At 39.9% G+C, this 21,792-nt stretch overlaps 1 protein-coding gene across 1 annotated transcript in view; it reads right to left on the bottom strand.

Moving 5' to 3' along the window:
• The window catches only part of NTRK1 (neurotrophic receptor tyrosine kinase 1), a 64,916-nt gene extending 43,767 nt beyond the window's left edge, over positions 1-21,149 (bottom strand). Inside the window, exon 1 of the mRNA XM_075844790.1 lies at positions 20,900-21,149. Within this exon, the coding sequence (XP_075700905.1) occupies positions 20,900-21,138 (239 nt within the window). The 5' untranslated portion in view covers positions 21,139-21,149. The remainder of the gene's footprint in view (positions 1-20,899) is intronic.
• Between the last annotated feature and the right edge of the window lie 643 nt (positions 21,150-21,792).

The following is a 21,792-nucleotide window of genomic DNA, read 5'->3' as shown; positions in this document are numbered from 1 at the left end:
GATTAAAGAGGTTTTTAAACTCCATTACCCCCCCCAACCTATAAATTAACTGAGATTATGATCTGTGACTGACTCTTTAATGATGCGTTATCTGCTCGAGCTGTAAAGCAATAACTAATGGAAGCCATGCTGTTCTTCTGCCTTGTAATTGGTTAAAGACCTTGCCGTTTCTATCTCCTCAGACTCATGAAAGATCAAAGAGCCGGCGTCCTTCATGTAATTAATAAAGAAACACGGTTCCAGAGCTGTTAACAGGGAAATCTTTTCATTTATAGACCACAGGGAGGACAGGTGACAATGTAATGTACTGTCCCTGACTGGAAGGGCTGGGGACACTAGCTACCAAGTAGCTTGGACTTTCTTGGAACTGTCTTAAAGAACTTTTGCCAAATTTCAAAATTTACACAATTAAAATTTGAGAAATCATCATTAGAAGGTGGTTGCGATTACACCCTGTCAATTTCATGGACACCTAAATATCTCAAAGGGACACTATCATCAGAACGGTGAAATTTTTTGCAATTTTTTTTTGTTTGTGTTTTTTTTGGCATGCTCTCTCTCCCAGTTGCAGTTTTAACATTGGCCACTAGTTGACACCACCACAGACCACACTCTAGACTCTTCTTACAACCCTCAATGAAACTCAATCGCCTTATTATGACTAGCAGGCAGGGGGGGTTAATGATAGAATGACAGGTCTATTGTACTGCCTGAGCCAAGATAAGCAGTATTCACACTGGTAGTTGTAAAGATTGTAAGCATCTGACACAGAGTCCATTTGCCACTGCCCATCTCAAGTTACAGATTTTATTGACTATGCTGTAAAGCAAACTCACTCATGCTGTGAAGAGAGGAAACAGAAGAGTTCTTTTAAGCAACTAGTAGAAACCTCCAACAAGCTACAAAAATTGACAATAGCGTCCTTTTAAGTAAAATATGTTCACCTGGCTCTTATTAATATATAAGAGGTTAAAAAAATTGCTATACCCTCTCTTTCCTCCTGGTTGGGAATAGTAAAGAAACATAATTTGGGAGCCCAGATAGTTGACCCTGGACATCAGTGACTTGACATAGCCCACTGGGCCACCATGGACTAGAATATATTACCACTCAGATATTAGAGGCTTCAGGGCCGACCTTAAGTTGTATGGTGCCCTGTACAGTACGTTCTATTGACGCCCTCCATAATAGGGTATCATATAGTGCCCAAATAACATTTCTTTAAGGTGTCCAAATAACAATGCCCAGTCAATAAACTTGGGTAAGTAGCTCCATTCCGTGGCTGCCTTTTCATAGTATTGGGTATCAAGTATGGTATCAGTTTGCCACCTTTCTGGGTTCAGACTAGGACCACTGGTGCCTCCTTTAGTAGTGATAAGTATGCCCAATGTGACCGCACTGGTTGCACAACCCTTAGGCCAACCCTGAAAGGCTTGGCAATGTACCAGTAGTATATCTATTAGGGTCCCCATTGTGTGCACACTCACAGACCATGAATTGTTCTGTAGGGATGATCTGGGCTTTTAAAGCGATACGTGGTTCTATTGAGTGTCCCTCGCGTACAAAGTTGGGTGAACTACATGTATCATGAGCAAAACTGCATGGCAGAAAATTCTAAATTTCATTAGCATCGCTTGCGATGTAACTAGAGATCATGGAACCTTGCAAAATTTTCATTCCAGTTGTAAAAGCGGATAATGGATTGACTGCGGTTAAGCCTTTTACCATTTGTGCCAATTTAGTCATAAATCTTCCCTCCGACTTGCACTGACAATAGAGGGCGCTATAGAGAACCTGCACTGCATGTAACCAGAAACATACACTACCGTTCAAAAGTTTAGGGTCACTTAGAAATTTCCTTATTTTTGAAAGAAAAGCACAGTTTTTTTCAATGAAGATAACATTAAATTAATGAGAAATACACTCTATACATTGTTAATGTGCTAAATGACTATTCTAGCTGCAAACGTCTGGTTTTTAATGCAATATCTACATAGGTGTATAGAGGCCCATTTCCAGCAACCATCACTCCAGTGTTCTAATGGTACAATGTGTTTGCTAACTCGGTTAGAAGGCTAATGGATGATTAGAAAACACTTGAAAATCCATGTGCAATTATGTTAGCACCGCTGTAAACAGTTTTGCTGTTTAGAGGAGCTATAAAACTGACCTTCCTTTGAGCTAGTTGAGAATCTGGAGCATTACATTTGTGGGTTCGATTAAACTCTCCAAATGGCTAGAAAAAGAGATCTTTCATGTGAAACTCGACAGTCTATTCTTGTTCTTAGAACTGAAGGCTATTCCATGCGAGAAATTGCCAAGAAACTGAAGATTTCCTACAACGGTGTGTACTACTCCCTTCAGAGGACAGCATAATCAGGCTCTAACCAGAGTAGAAAGAGAAGTGGGAGGCCCCGCTGAACAACTGAGCAACAAGACAAGTACATTAGAGTCTCTAGTTTGAGAAAGACACGCCTCACAGGTCCTTTAACTGGCAGCTTCATTAAATAGTATCCGCAAAACGCCAGTGTCAACGTCTACAGTGAAGAGGCGACTCCGGGATGCTGGCCTTCAGGGCAGAGTGGCAAAGAAAAACCCATATCTGAGACTGGCTAATAAAAGGAAAAGATTAATATGGGCAAAAGCACACAGACATTGGACAGAGGAAGATTGGAAAAAAGTGTTATGGACAGACGAATCGAAGTTTGAGGTGTTTGGATCACACAGAAGAACATTTGTGAGACGCAGAACAACTGAAAAGATGCTGGAAGAGTGCCTGACGCCATCTGTCAAGCATGGTGGAGGTAATGTGATGGTCTGGGGTTGCTTTGGTGCTGGTAAAGTGGGAGATTTGTACAAGGTAAAAGGGATTTTGAATAAGGAAGGCTATCACTCCATTTTGCAGCGCCATGCCATACCCTGTGGACAGCGCCTGATTGGAGCCAATTTCATCCTACAACAGGACAATGACCCAAAGCACACCTCCAAATTATGCAAGAACTATTTAGGGAAGAAGCCGGCAGCTGGTATTCTATCTGTAATGGAGTGGCCAGCGCAGTCACCAGATCTCAACCCCATAGAGCTGTTGTGGGAGCAGCTTGACCGTATGGTACGCAAGAAGTGCCCATCAAGCCAATCCAACTTGTGGGAGGGGCTTCTGGAAGCATGGGGTGAAATTTCTCCCGATTACCTCAGCAAATTAACCGCTAGAATGCCAAAGGTCTGCAATGCTGGAATTGCTGCAAATGGAGCATTCCAAGACCAAAGCAAAGTCTGAAGGAGAAAATTATTATTTCAAATAAAAATCATTATTTCTAACCTTGTCAATGTCTTGACTATATTTTCTAGTCATTTTGCAACTCATTTGATAAATAGAAGTGTGAGTTTCAATGGAAAACACTAAATTGTCTGGGTGACCCCAAACTTTTGAACGGTAGTGTAGGTCGTAGATCTCTTCTACCTTCTGATTTTGGTTTCGAAGTGCCAACATTCACCAGTGCTGGCAGAAGACCCTGACCATGGTCCCCAGTAAAACAGGAACCCCACATTAACATAGTAGCATCACTATGAGCCTGTCCTTTCTCATGTCCATCAATTATTCTGTTGGCCTATTTATGATCCCAGGGCTTTGGGTGATCGACAAAATTATTTTTATGTGTAATTATGTGGACACCCATGAAATGATATGTGACAGCTGCACGTTAACAGCCTTAGGGGTCGGCCGCTGCACCTCATTCTCCTCCACTGCCGGGTTCATCTGACGAGCTGATAATGTGTGCAGAACAGGAGAGGGGAGGATTCTAAGCAGGTCGTTAATGAGCTTCACCCCAGGGGACGTCCATTAAATAATATGATGTTGGAGAAATGTGGCTGCTTATAGAAAATCAATACTGTGCTCTCTTGAGGCCGGGGCCTGTAAGGGTGGAAAGTGGAGCTGTCGACAATTCACCAACAAAGGACTTCACAGAACAGAACCATTTCACAGGTTAAAGGCGAATACTGTACGGTCCTCCAATATGTAATGACATTGGAATAGATAGATAGATAGATAGATAGATAGATAGATAGATAGATAGATAGATAGATAGATAGATACAAAAATGGCGACAGCACACTGCGAACACTAATGCCACCTAAACACTGTAAATAAATAAATATGCATTACTGCTAAATCTATTTAGAATAGGGAGGTTCTTAGAGCACATTTTGATCAAATTGCGTGAGCCCACCTGCCACGACAAGGCGACCTCTATAAGGTGGGTCCCTACGCTGCACATATACCCAGAACTGGGGCTAAGCCTACATATATCCGGTGATGGTAGGAACCAGCATTAAACTAATTAAAATCACAATGGGCAGAATGGGAGGAGTGCAAGAACAAAAAATGGAGGTAGTCAATAACCCCACATATATGAGATAGATAGATAGATAGATAGATAGATAGATAGATAGATAGATAGATAGATAGATAGATAGATAGATATGAGATAGATAGATAGATAGATAGATATGAGATAGATAGATATGAGATAGATAGATATGAGATAGATAGATATGAGATAGATAGATATGAGATAGATAGATATGAGATAGATAGATAGATAGATAGATAGATAGATAGATAGATAGATAGATAGATAGATAGATAGATAGATAGATAGATAGATAGATAGATAGATAGATAGATAGATAGATATAGATATGAGATAGATAGATATGAGATAGATAGATAGATAGATAGATAGATAGATAGATAGATAGATAGATAGATAGATAGATAGATAGATAGATAGATAGATAGATAGATAGATAGATAGATAGATAGATAGATAGATAGATAGGATAACGAGCTGACACCCCTCTAAATACCAGTCAGCAGGGGCTGGGGAGCGCTAGTGGACACTAGATCCTTCACATTGAGATTCCCATTGCTCCTAGTAAAGCTTCTGGCTCTCTTTAGCGGGACTTTGGTGACTTCTCAGTGGAGGTCTCACTTTTTTTTTTATTTTTTTTTTTAAAGGTGCAGCTAGGATTTCATATTCATTTTAATTAACAACTTTTGCGAGATTCTATATCTCTAAATACTATGTATGGAGTGCTCATAAAAATATTATCATCATCCTCACCATAATCATCATCATCCTCACCATTACTGTACTGGTCATATTTTTTTCCTGACCGTAGATTTTGTTCAGTGTAGAATCCCCAGTCACAGAGATTAATCTCTCAACACCGAGACATTTCTATGTATAAACAACACACTCAACTTAAAAGCCCTGTAAGGTGATATCTCCCAATATGCAACGCAGCAGTCGTGTGTTGTGTCAAAGCCCCCAACAACCCAATCACCCACCACTGCCTACATGCTCCTTGACTGGCTCTATTATTTCCAGAGTTAACCCTATATTCACTATATATATATACACGGTCTTTGGAAGAGACCACCAGCTTGGTACTAAATGTGTCCTGGCAGCATGATGGACATTCCGGTCCAGGATTTTTTTTCCTTGTGCCAATCACAGGGTCCCCTGAGGGAGAGGTAACCAAACTCTTCTGATGTATTGTGGTCCTGTTAAAAGCTTTCAATCATTATCACTCTGTAATCCTGCTATGAAATGGCCGGTCAGGCTTAAAATTTAACCTTTTGCCACTCCCTGTGGGTACAGTACACACCTGGGTATCTTACAAATTCTGCATCTTAAGAATAACCGGCCTGTAAATGTCCAAAAGCACCTGGAGAAGTAACAGTTCGTGGGGATTTATAATACTGTAAATATCATCCTAGACAATGTCAGCATTAAATTGGTTGATGCCCTGTGCGGTACCTTAAATATTTGCCACCTCCCACCCCATATTATGAATTGTCAAACAGTGTATCAATAACCATACTATACATGTCTAATTATCAAAAATCGCAATGCCACACCAGCAAACTTCAAAAACATTGTAATATACATAAATAGTACTACCACATAGTACACAGTACTGTACAGTGCTCAAATAATACCAACATGCAATGCTGAAATCATACCAACATAGAGTGCTCAAATAATACAAACATACAGTGCTCAAATAATACCAACATACAGTGCTCATATTATACCACCATACAGTGCTCAAATAATACTAACAAACAGTGCCCAAAAAATACCAACATACAATGCTCAAATAATACCAACATACAGTGCTCAAATAATACCACCATACAGTGCTCAAATACCACCATACAGTGCTCAAATAATACCACACTGCTCAAATAATAACACCATACAGTGCTCAAATAATGCCAACATATAGTGCTCAAATAATACCACCATACAGTGCTCAAATAATACTAACAAACAGTGCCCAAAAAATACCAACATACAATGCTCAAATAATACCAACATACAGTGCTCAAATAATACCACCACACAGTGCCCAAATACCACCATACAGTACTCAAATAATGCCAACATATAGTGCTCAAATTAAACCACTATACAGTGCTCAAATACCACCAACATACAGTGCTCTAATAATACCACCATAAAGTGCTCAAACAATACCAACATACATGCTCAAATAATACCACCATACAGTGCACAAATAATACCACCATACAGTTCTCATATAATACCACCATACAGTGCTCAAATAATACCACCATATAATGCTTAAATAATACTAATATACAGTGCTCATATTATACCACCATACAGTGCTCAAATAATACTAACAAACAGTGCCCAAAAAATACCAACATACAATGCTCAAATAATACCAACATACAGTGCTCAAATAATACCACCATACAGTGCTCAAATACCACCATACAGTGCTCAAATAATACCACACAATGCTCAAATAATACCACCATACAGTGCTCAAATAATACCAACATACAGTGCTCAAATAATACCACCATACAGTGCTCATATAATGCCACTATACAGTACTCAAATAATACCAACATACAGTGCTCAAATAATACCACCATACAGTGCTCATATAATGCCACTATACAGTACTCAAATAATAATAACATACAGTGCTCAAATAATACCACCATATAGTGCTCAAATAATACCAACATACAGTGCTCAAATAATACCACCATACAGTGCTCAAATAATACCAACATACAGTGCTCAAATAATACCAACATAGACTGCTCAAATAATACCACCATACAGTGCTCAAATAATACCACCATACAGTGCTCAAATAATACCAACATACAGTGCTCAAATAATACCACCATACAGTGCTCATATAATGCCACTATACAGTACTCAAATAATACCAACATACAGTGCTCAAATAATACCACCATACAGTGCTCAAATAATACCACCATACAGTACTCAAATAATACCAACATACAGTGCTCAAATAATACCAACATACAGTGCTCAAATAACACCACCATACAGTGCTCAAATAATACCAACATACAGTGCTCAAATAATACCAACATACAGTGCACAAATAATACCACCATACAGTGCACAAATAATACCACCATACAGTGCTCAAATAATACCACCATACAGTGCTCAAATAATACAACCATACAGTGCTCAAATAATACCAACATGCAGTGCTCAAATAATGCCACCTTATAGTGACCAAATAATAGAAATATAAAGTGACCAAATAATACCACCATACACTGCTCAAATAATAAAGCCTTACAGTACAGAAATAATACCAACATACAGTGCTCAAATCATCTAACGGTGCTAAACAATATCTAAATAATACTGCTATAAATTAATCTTTGGTTTCGTGCTAGTCTCAAGACTTATGTGCATGGCCACCAGTGGCGCCCCCTTCAGCAATCAGTGCCTTGTGTGACTTGCATAGATTGCACACCCTGGATTCACCTGCTCAGCAGTACTTTCAATAGCTGTAACATGAGTACTTGGTTGTAAGCATACTATAAAACTTCATGGTTCTTCATTCTGACCGGAGAATATTTCTGTTAACGGGAGGATTTATAGATGATTATTAATTTTTATGTCTGAATTATAGAAATACAGAGGAGTGCAGCCCTTCCTCATCGGCCCATCATTCTACAGATATTTTCTATAACTTGTGATCTTTCACTTTATTCACTGTCATTGATTTGTTATTGTAACTTCTTATATGTTTATTTTATTCCCTCTAGAGAGTCCGGCCTTCACAGTCTGACATAACTTAGGGTCACTCTCAAGACCTTTTAGATACATTACAGCAAATATGGATAGAAAAGGGCCAATACAACTATTTTCCCTACTGAGTATAATAGGGAGATTAACTCTTTTGTGGCAAGGTTGAAAATCAGAATTTATTAGTCAGCATGAATTAGGATTGGTGAATTAATTTGCTGTTAAAGAGGATCTATCAGCTCTCCTGTGTGGTGTAGTATAGAGGAGCTGTCTGCTCTCCTGTGTGGTGTAGTATAGAGGAGCTGTCAGTTCTCCTGGTGTGGTGTAGTATAGAGGATCTGTCAGCTCTCCTGTGCGGTGTAGTATAGAGGAGCTGTCAGCTCTCCTGTGTGGTGTAGTATAGAGGATCTGTCGGCTCTCCTGTGTGGTGTAGTACAGAGGAGCTGTCAGTTCTCCTGTGTGGTGTGGTATAGAGGATCTGTCAGCTCTCCTGCGTGGTGTAGTATAGAGGAGCTGTCAGCTCTCCTGTGTGGTGTAGTATAGAGGATCTGTCAGCTCTCCTGTGTGGTGTAGTATAGAGGAGCTGTCAGTTCTCCTGTGTGGTGTAGTATAGAGGATCTGTCAGCTCTCCTGTGTGGTGTAGTATAGAGGATCTGTCAGCTCTCCTGCGTGGTGTAGTATAGAGGATCTGTCAGCTCTCCTGCGTGGTGTAGTATAGAGGATCTGTCAGCTCTCCTGTGTGGTGTAGTATAGAGGATCTGTCAGCTCTCCTGCGTGGTGTAGTATAGAGGATATGTCAGCTCTCCTGTGTGGTGTAGTATAGAGGAGCTGTCAGTTCTCCTGTGTGGTGTAGTATAGAGGAGCTGTCAGTTCTCCTGTGTGGTGTAGTATAGAGGAGCTGTCAGGTCTCCTGTGTGGTGTAGTATAGAGGATCTGTCAGTTCTCCTGTGTGGTGAAGTATAGAGGATCTGTCAGCTCTCCTGTGTGGTGTAGTATAGAGGAGCTGTCAGTTCTCCTGTGTGGTGTAGTATAGAGGAGCTGTCCTGTGTGGTGTAGTATAGAGGATCTGTCTGTTCTCCTGTGTGGTGCAGTATAGAGGAGCTGCCAGCTCTCCTGTGTGGTGTAGTATAGAGAAGCTGTCAGCTCTTCTGTGTGGTGTAGTATAGAGGAGCTGTCAGCTCTCCTGTGTGGTGTAGTATAGAGGAGCTGTCAGCTCTCCTGTGTGGTGTAGTATAGAGGAGCTGTCAGCTCTCCTGTGTGGTGTAGTATAGAGGAGCTGTCAGCTCTCCTGTGTGGTGTAGTATAGAGGAGCTGTCAGCTCTCCTGTGTGGTGTAGTATAGAGGAGCTGTCAGCTCTCCTGTGTGGTGTAGTATAGAGGAGCTCTCAGTTCTCCTGTGTGGTGTAGTATAGAGGAGCTCTCAGTTCTCCTGTGTGGTGTAGTATAGAGGAGCTGTCCTGTGTGGTGTAGTATAGAGGATCTGTCAGCTCTCCTGTGTAGTGTAGTATAGAGAAGCTGTCAGCTCTCCTGTGTGGTGTAGTATAGAGGATCTGTCAGCTCTCCTGTGTGGTGTAGTATAGAGGATCTGTCAGCTCTCCTGTGTGGTGTAGTATAGAGGATCTGTCAGCTCTCCTGTGTAGTGTAGTATAGAGAAGCTGTCAGCTCTCCTGTGTGGTGTAGTATAGAGGATCTGTCAGCTCTCCTGCGTGGTGTAGTATAGAGGATCTGTCAGCTCTCCTGTGTGGTGTAGTATAGAGGATCTGTCAGCTCTCCTGCGTGGTGTAGTATAGAGGATCTGTCAGCTCTCCTGCGTGGTGTAGTATAGAGGATCTGTCAGCTCTCCTGCGTGGTGTAGTATAGAGGATCTGTCAGCTCTCCTGCGTAGTGTAGTATAGAGAAGCTGTCAGCTCTCCTGTGTGGTGTAGTATAGAGGATCTGTCAGCTCTCCTGTGTGGTGTAGTATAGAGGATCTGTCAGCTCTCCTGTGTAGTGTAGTATAGAGAAGCTGTCAGCTCTCCTGTGTGGTGTAGTATAGAGGATCTGTCAGCTCTCCTGTGTGGTGTAGTATAGAGGATCTGTCAGCTCTCCTGTGTGGTGTAGTATAGAGGATCTGTCAGCTCTCCTGTGTAGTGTAGTATAGAGAAGCTGTCAGCTCTCCTGTGTGGTGTAGTATAGAGGATCTGTCAGCTCTCCTGTGTGGTGTAGTATAGAGGATCTGTCAGCTCTCCTGTGTGGTGTAGTATAGAGGAGCTGTCAGCTCTCCTGTGTGGTGTAGTATAGAGGAGCTGTCAGCTCTCCTGTGTGGTGTAGTATAGAGGAGCTGAGAGCTCTCCTGTGTGGTGTAGTATAGAGGAGCTGTCAGCTCTCCTGTGTAGTGTAGTATAGAGAAGCTGTCAGCTCTCCTGTGTGGTGTAGTATAGAGGATCTGTCAGCTCTCCTGTGTGGTGTAGTATAGAGGATCTGTCAGCTCTCCTGTGTGGTGTAGTATAGAGGAGCTGTCAGCTCTCCTGTGTGGTGTAGTATAGAGGAGCTGTCAGCTCTCCTGTGTGGTGTAGTATAGAGGAGCTGAGAGCTCTCCTGTGTGGTGTAGTATAGAGGAGCGGTTTCAGTTCTAGAAATGTATGAATAAAATGACAATTGGGTGTTACCATTCCCCAGCAACTAAGAAACAGCAACTAGTAGTTTTTTGCAATGGAATAGCTGTCATCCTTATTCCCTCAAACGTGGCATTCCGAAAGGCCAATTCATGAGAGTACTCAGGAATTGTAGCTCTATGGGTGATTTTGAGTGCCAGGCCCAGGAACTCAAAATAAGATTGAAGGATAGAGGCTTCCCCGAGAGTGTCATTAGGAAGGCCTATGAGGGAGCAAGGGATGCAGATAGGCAATGTCTCCTGGTCCCTAAAAAACGGAAAGAAGAACAAGTTACCAGACTCATAGGCACCTATGACTCAAAACAAAATGACATTATGCAGATACTGAATAGGTATTGGCGTATTCTCAGTTCTGATATAGATCTAGTAGACCAGATCACACAGAGGCCATCTGTCACGTATCGGAGAGGGAAAAATATAAGGGACAGAGTCATGCACAGCTGTTTCGACCCCATTTCACCTAGGGGTACATGGCTGGATAGACAAACACCAGGCACTTTCAGATGTGGTGGCTGTAAAGCCTGTGATTTCATTCTTAAAGGGAATAGTTTTACCAGTGTTGTCACACAGAAAAAATACAATATTCGGGATTATGTCAATTGCAAGACAGCTGGAGTAGTTTACCTAATTTCATGCCCATGCCCCCTAAATTATGTGGGTAAAACAGCACGACAATTTCGTCGTCGTATTAGGGAGCATGTTGGAGATATTATCCATGGTAGGGACACCCCAATATCCAAGCACGTGCATGCTAAACACCAAGGCCAGGCAGCAGTGTTAAAGTTTCAAGCAATTGAACTCGTCAGACCCCCCAAAAGAGGAGGGGACTGGGACAACCTGATTTTACGGAAGGAAGCGCAATGGATCCATAGACTGGAATGTATACAACCAGCAGGTTTAAATGAGCAGACTAATTATACATGTTTTATCTAAATGTGTGATACCATCCCCCTATAGGTGGTTTACCTCGGGGTGGGTGAGTGTTTATCTGCATTTTGCATTACTTATTTGAGATGGCTACACTGATCAGCCAACACATAAAGAGATCGTTTTGTCAGTTTTTCTAAGGAATAGGGACTTCTGCAACTTCGTCCACCTTATATGTATTTATTTACTCTTGAGTTGCTTTGTGAGGTTGCCCACTTGCGGTGTTATACTGTCCCGCAAGATATACTTATAACACATCATCTTTTAGCGCTTACCTCCTCGTGTCTGGCAGTCCGGGCGATATGTCCTTGGCTTCCACTGCGCCTGCGCGTTCGGCATGATGCGGCCGATGATGACCCCTGGCTGTCAGCTGACGGCGGGGGGTCACATGGGCAGGTGTCACGAATCGAGAGGGTGTTGTGATTGGTCAATTCATGTGTTGCCGCCGAATACGATGGGTGGAGTTTAGCGTTTATAGTAACCTAGCGCCTGCAATGAAGTATGCCGTTGACATCGATACGTGCATCTTCCCGTGACGCACAGCGGAATATCCGCTGTTGAATACTAATATCGCTGGTGATGAGGCCAGAGTTACCAAGATACGGACCCCTGAGGATGAGTATCTGAAACGCGTAGGGTCGTTTAATGTCTATGGAATGTGTGCATTGGGGACAATTATACTGTGTTACACCCAGCGTTAGGAGATCCAATTTTGTTGGACACCTATGCTTCAATTTGGGTTTGTACTACTGTTGTGCCCTGGGTATATGCTGATTCCTACAAATATCGTTTAAACACAGAGATATAGGTATCATAATAACTCAGTGTTTTTTTGTTTAATACATTTTTTAATTTTCACGGTGGGGCTTATGTCACAGTGGTGTGTTACCCCTGTTTTTAAACTAGTTACTATTAAAGATATCTTTTTACTCAGTTGTCATTTCAGTGAACCTTATAATTAAATTTCTTTATATTGTGGGAGCACAATTAGATTTCTATCTAACTATACAGTGAAGTTACCATTCCCCAGGCCAATTTTTCTCTCCTGTGTGGTGTAGTCAGGGCCGGTATTAGGGGTGTGCGACTTGTTTAATTGCACAGGGTGCATAAGTCCAGCAGATGTAAGGGGATGGTGTGCTGGCTCCCTTCCCCTGCTTGTTTTAGAAGCGCCCGAGCCCAGCGACTCAGCAGCTGCCTTTCCACATGGGCGCTTCACTCAGTGGCTTCGCTACGGCTGTAGCAGGCATAGTGGCTGCTAGCAACGACACCATGCCTGAGGGCGCCTGTGCCGCCCGTCAGGACAGCCCCCCTATGGACGGCGGCGAAGCCACATTCAATAGTATCTGCGTCCTTTGGATGCAGATACTATTGAACACTATAGCAGAGCAGGGAGGTATCTCTCTACTCTGCTATATACTGGCGCTAGTGTAGCTCCCATTTATGGACAGTGACGTTAAAGGCTTCTCCTGGAGGGGAATCCCCGGTCACAGAGTCAGCAACGCTGTGGACGGGGATTCCACTTCAGGAGTTCCCCCGGAAGTCACTGTCCATATATGGACAGAGACATCAAGCGCTCCATCCAGGAGCAGCATCTCCGGCCAAAGGGGATTCCGCTCCTTCAGGGATCTACAGTGGCGCTATCTACAGGAAGGGGGGCTATCTACAAGGGGGCTGTGCGGCACTACCTACAAGGGGGTGTCTGGCACTACCTACAGGGGTGGTATGGCACTACCTACAAGGGGGCTGTGTGGCACTACCTACAAGGGGGCTGTGTGGCACTACCTACAAGGGGGCTGTGTGGCACTACCTACAAGGGGGCTGTGTGGCACTACCTACAAGGGGGCTGTGTGGCACTACCTACAAGGGGGCTGTGTGGCACTACCTACAAGGGGGCTGTGTGGCACTACCTACAAGGGGGCTGTGTGGCACTACCTATAAGGGGGAATCTTTGAGTGGGGTCTGATGGTTGTTTTACTGTGAGTGGGGGGCTGATGGTCTTCAAGTGGTTTCCACCTCAGACCTCTAACTGAATTTAATAGGAGGCAGAAAATACCTGGAGTGCTTTTTTGCCTGTGTCTTTAGCATTACAAATAACGCTGTGTGAACATACCCTACGAGTGTAGTGCTTGTTTGTAGCCATTTTCGGTCTTTCTCAAAACAATTTTTGGTAGGGGTGCCCTGAGGAAATTTTATTTTTCCAGTGGTGCCTCGAGTCTGTAAAGGTTGGGAAACTCTGTACTAGTCTACAGGATCACGCCAGCCTACACTAGGATCATGAAGCAGCTCAGTTCGTCGTAGGAACCAGGCCTAGGTGAGTTTTGTTTGGGGGCACTGTCTAGATGGGCAGGAGGGGGGCTGTATGGCACGATCTACAAGGGGTAGGTGGGGGGATGTATGGCACTGTCTACAAGGAGGAGGTGGGGGATGATTATGGCACGGTCTACAGGGAGGCTGTATGGCACATACTACAGGGGGACACTATCTACAAGGATGGGCTGTGTGTTGCAGCCAGGGGAGGGGGCATTATGCTGTGTGGAGGCCACTAAGCAGACATTATACTGTGTAGGGGCACTGCAGGGGGCAATATACTGCGTGTGGCCCTTAGGGGGCATAATACTGTGTGGGCACAAAATACTGTGTCCTTGAAGCGGTTATAATATAATAGAATATATTATTAATTATTATACTGTATGGGGGTACTAAAGGGGCATTCTACTGTTGGGGGCACTATATAGGGCATTATACTGTGGGGGGCATTATATATTTTTAAGAGGTATTTTTTTTATGATGGGGTGGGGCGTCGAAAGTTAATTTTGCACGGGGCGCCATCTATCCTAAGGCTGGCCCTGGGTGTAGTTTGTAGTCCAAGTTACTGGATCTCCACAAAAATGATGAGCTTCAGCAGTGCTACACACCAGCCATGCCCCCCTGCTACTAAGCAATGGGCGCAGCATAGTTGGGCACTAGCCTTAAAGGGGGTGTCCATTTAGGAAAAACCTTGTCCATATGCCCTATTAGAATATATAAATGTAATAGAGGAGGGTCTCCTGCTCAGGACCCATCTCCTTTTGCCAGAGTGGGGAGCTGCTATAAGAAAGAGGGGGGTCCAACCACCCAGATAATGTAAAAAAAAATAATCTCTACAGCACACAGAAAAGTTGGGACGCTGTCCCATGTCACAGACGACTCACCCAACATGAGACATTTTTTGCACATGTCACACAGCTGAGACATTTTCTCAGAACAATCACAATTTTGTGCAGACCCTTTTTCGATATGACCCTTTTCTGAATTTACCATTGACCCCTTCACTACCCTAGAAAAAGGGAAATTACAATGAACCCTTTTAGTACTCTTGACCACCGGGGATTTTATTAATAACCCTAGGCCACCAGGGAATCTAAAAAATAACTCCCTACACATCTTAGACAGCCAAAAAAAATATATAATTTTAACCCCTTTACCACTCTAGACCACCAGGGATTTCATTATAAATCCTTTTACCACCCTAAACCACCAGGGATTTCATTATAAACCTTTTTACCACCCTAGACCACCAGGGATTCTATTATAAACCTTTTTACCACCCTAGACCACCAGGGATTTTATTAGAAACCCTTTTCCCAGTTTTCAAGTTATAGAAATTCATACAATTTCCAAGGGTGGTTGGGGCGTTATACTGATCTTCAGGGCCCCTTGATTTTAATCATCTGAGCAGGTCTCAGCTCAAAAAAAACGATTAATGGGGACATCTTTTTATGTATCTCTATGATGTCACAAGCCAAGTAATATTGGCCAAACGGTCATTACGGTCACCGAGTCTACAATCAAATTATAACATATTTATAACTTACTGCTTGTGGAACATTCAACATTTTTAGAGTCCATTTAAGAACAACATGTATCACAAAGGAGATAATGGGGGTTATGCTTAAATGATGTATGTATAACCCCCATTATCTCCTCGAGAATGTTCCGGGAGAACAGAGCTGGATCATTGAACCTGCTGTATAATAATCCAGCTGTGATTCTGTGTATCTGCTTCTATTCAATCCCCGATTGTTGTGGAGTGACCCACCAAGTGTTCCTGTAGTACACAAACACTACACCTTGGGGGGCAATCCATCAGACTCGGCAAGTGCCGGAACTCCCACTCAACACAGTCCATTAATACGTCAGGCCCAGCAGGGGGGGACTGTCATTAGAGGGGATAGTGCCATTACACGCACAGTAGCAGCTCTCCGATCCACTCATTATAATAAACATTGACCCGCAGTATCTGATTTTTATAAATACATCATATTTTTTAAATGACATTTTTTATTCAAAACATTTTTTCACATCATGTTTGCATTTATAGCCGATACTTTTGGAATCTTTTCTTTAAAGGGGAAATAGGATTTGAATGAAAAAGAATTACATGGAAATAGTTAGAAAAGGGCCATTGCCCCTTTAATAGTCATAGAAAATCCAACACCACAGACAGATTGATCAGTGGTATTGGACAATTTATCAATAATAATCCATAGCAGCCAATCAGATCTTTGCTTTGACAGTCGCTCGGTGCCTATTATAAAGTCTCTTCCTGCAGATACTAAAGGGGTCCTCTGCCTTCATACTAGAAATTCATTTTCTTAACATTTTACACTTTCAGTCACTAAGTTGGGGGCCCTCCACATGTATCATTAAAGGAGCACTATACCCTCTTGACTTGTTGGGCAGATAAACACAATCTATTGTTCCCTGTTATCAGCCATTTCAAGCTGTGGTATTGATCTTTTTTGGGACATCCGACAGGGAATAGTTTCTACGCTGCTAGATTAGATTTCCTAACATAATATTTCTTGTAGTGACATTTCAATATCTGTGACTTAATAGTTTGACTACGCAAATAAAAAGTTATATTACTACTATTACTTATGTTACTATTACTACTGTTACTAGGACTATTGTTAATATTACTACTGTTACTAGGACTATTGTTAATATTACTTATGTTACTACTGTTACTATGACTACTGTTACTATGACTACTGTTACTATGACTATTGTTACTATTACTTATGTTACTATTGTTACTATTACTACTGTTACTATTACTATTGTTACTAGAACTATTGTTACTATTACTTATGTTACTATTGTTACTGTTACTATTACTACTGTTACTACTGTTACTAGGACTATTGTTAATATTACTTATGTTACTACTGTTACTATGACTACTGTTACTATTACTACTGTTACTATGACTATTGTTACTATTACTATTGTTACTATTACTTATGTTACTATTACTACTGTTACTATTACTATTGTTACTATTACTTATGTTACTATTACTACTGTTACTAGGACTATTGTTAATATTAATTATGATACTATTGTTACTATTACTATTACTTATGTTACTATTGTTACTGTTACTATTACTTATGTTACTATTGTTACTGTTACTATTACTATTGTTACTAGGACTATTGTTACTATTACTTATGTTACTATGACTATTGTTACTATTACTACTGTTACTATTACTATTGTTACGAGGACTATTGTTAATATTACTTATGTTACTATTGTTACTATTACTAGTTACTATGACTATTGTTACTATTACTTATGTTACTATTACTACTGTTACTATTACTATTACTTATGTTACTATTGTTACTATGACTATTGTTACTATTACTTATGTTACTATTACTACTGTTACTAGGACTATTGTTACTATTACTTATGTTACTATTGTTACTATTACTACTGTTACTATTACTACGGTTACTATTACTACTGTTACTAGGACTATTGTTAATATTACTTATGTTACTATTACTACTGTTACTAGGACTATTGTTACTATTACTTATGTTACTACTGTTACTAGGACTATTGTTAATATTACTTTTGTTACTATTACTACTGTTACTATGACTATTGTTACTATTACTACTGTTACTAGGACTATTGTTAATATTACTATTACTACTGTTACTATGACTATTGTTAATATTACTTTTGTTACTATTACTACTGTTACTATTACTACTGTTACTATGACTACTGTTACTAGGACTACTGTTACTAGGACTACTGTTACTAGGACTACTGTTACTAGGACTACTGTTACTAGGACTATTGTTACTATTACTATTGCTTATGTTACTATTGTTACTAGGACTACTGTTACTAGGACTACTGTTACTAGGACTACTGTTACTATTACTTATATTACTATTGTTACTATTACTACTGTTACTATGACTACTGTTAATATTACTATTGTTACTATTACTTATGTTACTATGACTACTGTTGCTATGACTACTGTTATTAGGACTATTGTTACTATTACTATTGTTACTATTACTATTGTTACTATTACTTATGTTACTAATGTTACTATGACTGCTGTTACTATTACTTGTTACTACTGTTACTATTGTTACTATAACTTATGTTACTACTGTTACTATGACTACTGTTACTAGGACTATTGTTACTATTACTACTGTTACTATTACTACTGTTACTATTACTACTGTTACTACTGTTACTATTACTACTGTTACTACTGTTACTAGGACTACGGTTACTATTACTATTGTTACTATTACTACTGTTACTATTGTTACTATTACTACTGTTACTATTGTTACTATTACTATTGTTACTATTACTATTGTTACTATTACTACTGTTACTATTACTACTGTTACTATTACTATTGTTACTATTACTACTGTTACTATTACTATTACTATTGTTACTATTACTACTGTTACTATTACTACTGTTACTATTATTACTGTTACTACTGTTACTATTACTATTGTTACTACTGTTACTAGGACTACTGTTACTATTACTATTACTACTGTTACTATTACTACTGTTACTATTGTTACTATTACTACTGTTACTATTACTATTGTTACTATTACTACTGTTACTATTACTACTGTTACTATTACTACTGTTAATATTACTATTGTTACTATTACTTATGTTACTATGACTACTGTTGCTATGACTACTGTTGCTATGACTACTGTTATTAGGAATATTGTTACTATTACTATTGTTACTATTACTATTGTTACTATTACTTATGTTACTAATGTTACTATGACTACTGTTACTATTACTTGTTACTACTGTTACTATTACTATTGTTACTACTGTTACTAGGACTACTGTTACTATTACTATTGCTACTATTACTACTGTTACTATTACTACTGTTACTATTGTTACTATTACTACTGTTACTATTACTATTGTTACTATTACTATTGTTACTATTACTACTGTTACTATTACTACTGTTACTATTACTACTGTTACTATTACTACTGTTACTAGGACTACTGTTACTATTACTACTGTTACTATTACTACTGTTACTATTACTATTGTTACTATTACTATTGTTACTATTACTACACATACTTGTTTTGAACTGTAGTAATGAGTACCATGTGTAAAGGTGTTCCCTGGCTGAGGACATATAAAGTTGGTTGAAGTAACTTCTGGATGTGTTCCCATATTGTCGTCTACTCGCTGTAATATCTATTCCCCACCAATAGATCTTGTTGACCGCACTACAGGGACAGTGTTATCTATCTATCTAATTATCTATCTATCTAATATCTATCTCATATCTATCTAATTATCTATCTATCTATCTCATATCTATCTATCTATCTCATATCTATCTCATATCTATCTAATATCTATCTATCTATCTATCTATCTATCTATCTATCTATCTATCTATCTATCTATCTATCTATCTAATATCTATCTAATTATCTATCCATCAATCTATCTCTCTCATATCTATCCATCTATCTATCTCTCTCATATCTATCCATCTATCTATCTCTCTCATATCTATCCATCTATCTCATATCTATCTATTATCTATCTCATATCTATCTATCTCATATCTATCTATCTATCTATCTATCTATCTATCTATCTATCTATCTCATATCTATCTACCTATCTATCTATCTATCTATCTCATATCTATCTACCTATCTATCTCATATCTATCTCATATCTATCTATCTATCTATCTAATATCTATCTCATATCTATCTAATTATCTATCCATCAATCTATCTCTCTCATATCTATCCATCTATCTATCTCTCTCATATCGATCCATCTATCTATCTATCTATCTCATATCTATCTATCTATCTCATATCTATCTATCTAATATCTATCTCATATCTATCTATCTCTCTATCTATCTATCTAATATCTATCTAATATCTATCTAATATCTATCTCATATCTATCTATCTATCTATCTCATATCTATCTATCTCATATCTATCTATCTATCTCATATCTATCTATCTATCTATCTATCTCTCATATCTATCTAATATCTATCTATCTAATATCTATCTAATATCTATCTAATATCTATCTATCTCATATCTATCTATCTCATATCTATCTATCTCATATCTATCTATCTCATATCTATCTATCTCATATCTATCTATCTCATATCTATCTATCTAATATCTATCTCATATCTATCTATCTATCTATCTATCTCATATCTATCTATCTCATATCTATCTATCTCATATCTATCTATCTATCTCATATCTATCTATCTATCTCATATCTATCTATCTATCTCATATCTATCTATCTATCTACCTACCTATCTATCCCTACATTTTATATACCTAGCTCATATTTATCTCTCCCACTATCTTCCTTACATTTATATATATACTGTACGTATTAAAATCGCTCGTCTGTTTATCCATCTTCTATATATTCATCGACTTAATTATCGCCTATCTATATACAAAACTGTCTATGTTTCTACCAATATCTATCTAATTACAAACTCTTTGGCTCATTCTTTTCTTCCTCATAAGTCGTTCACTTTTACTTATTGTAACCTTTGTCTTTTTTTATTTGTTTTTTTTTTACACCCACCGCTAAACCATATAAATATGATAACTAAACCTAAAAAGTATATAAAAAGAAAGTCAGAAGATCCCATAGCTCCTTAATATCTTTATATCTATACCCGCCATCCACCCACCACACTTGTCTCCATGCTCAAGAACAAAGTTCATCAAAAAAACTTCTACAGAACATCTCCCCAGCTCTAGTAGGACAAGACGTAGAAAAGTGACACTCACGCTTCCGTGATGTTCTCCACATCTCTTAAGAGCGAGACGTTGCTGATGGTGTTGGGCTCCAAGCAGTGCATCAAGGACCCGTAACACCTGCAGTACTCAGGGCAAGAGGTCACCGTGCCCGACATAAGGAAGACCATGAGACCAGCCAGGATCCAGGAGGTCGGACGCTCAACCATCTCCACAACCATCGTAGAATCCAAACGGGGTCTCAGCCGTTGACGTCTAAGAAAAGCCCCCATATTCCGGGAGGTCTCCACCACCACTTTAGTGCTGGTCCTGGATGATCATTGCTGTGAGCTCATCTACCACTACTCAGTGAAGTGATGCTCCGGCCCCTCCTTGTTCTTCTCTCCAACCTTCTCCTCTAAGCTCTGCAGGCACCAGCCCCAGTGTATAGGAGGGTCCGGGACGGGGAGGGGCTGTGCGACTATCATCTTCCCACTGGACACACAACTCGCTGATGGCCACATTAATAAATACTTAAAGACACCAATAAAAATGTCCACACACCGAATTTACCCGGAGCCGCGAGCAGGACCCCCCTCATTTCTGCTCAGCGTGGAGTCAAATGGAACTTTTTTTTTTTGCAGGATTAGGCAGAAATTAACAGAGGAAAACCAAGACCCGAGAGAGGAATTTACCTAAGAAAAAAGGAGGAGAGGGGAGAGAAAGAGGACGGAGTGTGGGCTCCAAATGAAGCAAAAAAGGTAGAGAGCAAAATAAACTGTGAGAGCATGACTGACAAATAGAATCTCCAGGGACAGTGTGCTGCTGAGCCATGTATCTAAGCCTATCATGTGAGATACTGGCTGCTGAGCCGTGTATCTAAGCCTATCATGTGAAATACTGGCTGCTGAGCCGTGTATCTAAGCCTATCATGTGTGATACGGTCT

Source organism: Rhinoderma darwinii, chromosome 12, assembly GCF_050947455.1.
Source record: "Rhinoderma darwinii isolate aRhiDar2 chromosome 12, aRhiDar2.hap1, whole genome shotgun sequence".
NCBI lineage: Eukaryota > Metazoa > Chordata > Amphibia > Anura > Rhinodermatidae > Rhinoderma > Rhinoderma darwinii.
The sequence above is the reverse complement of the archived record's forward strand: the minus strand, read 5'-3'. Positions and strand labels throughout refer to the sequence as shown.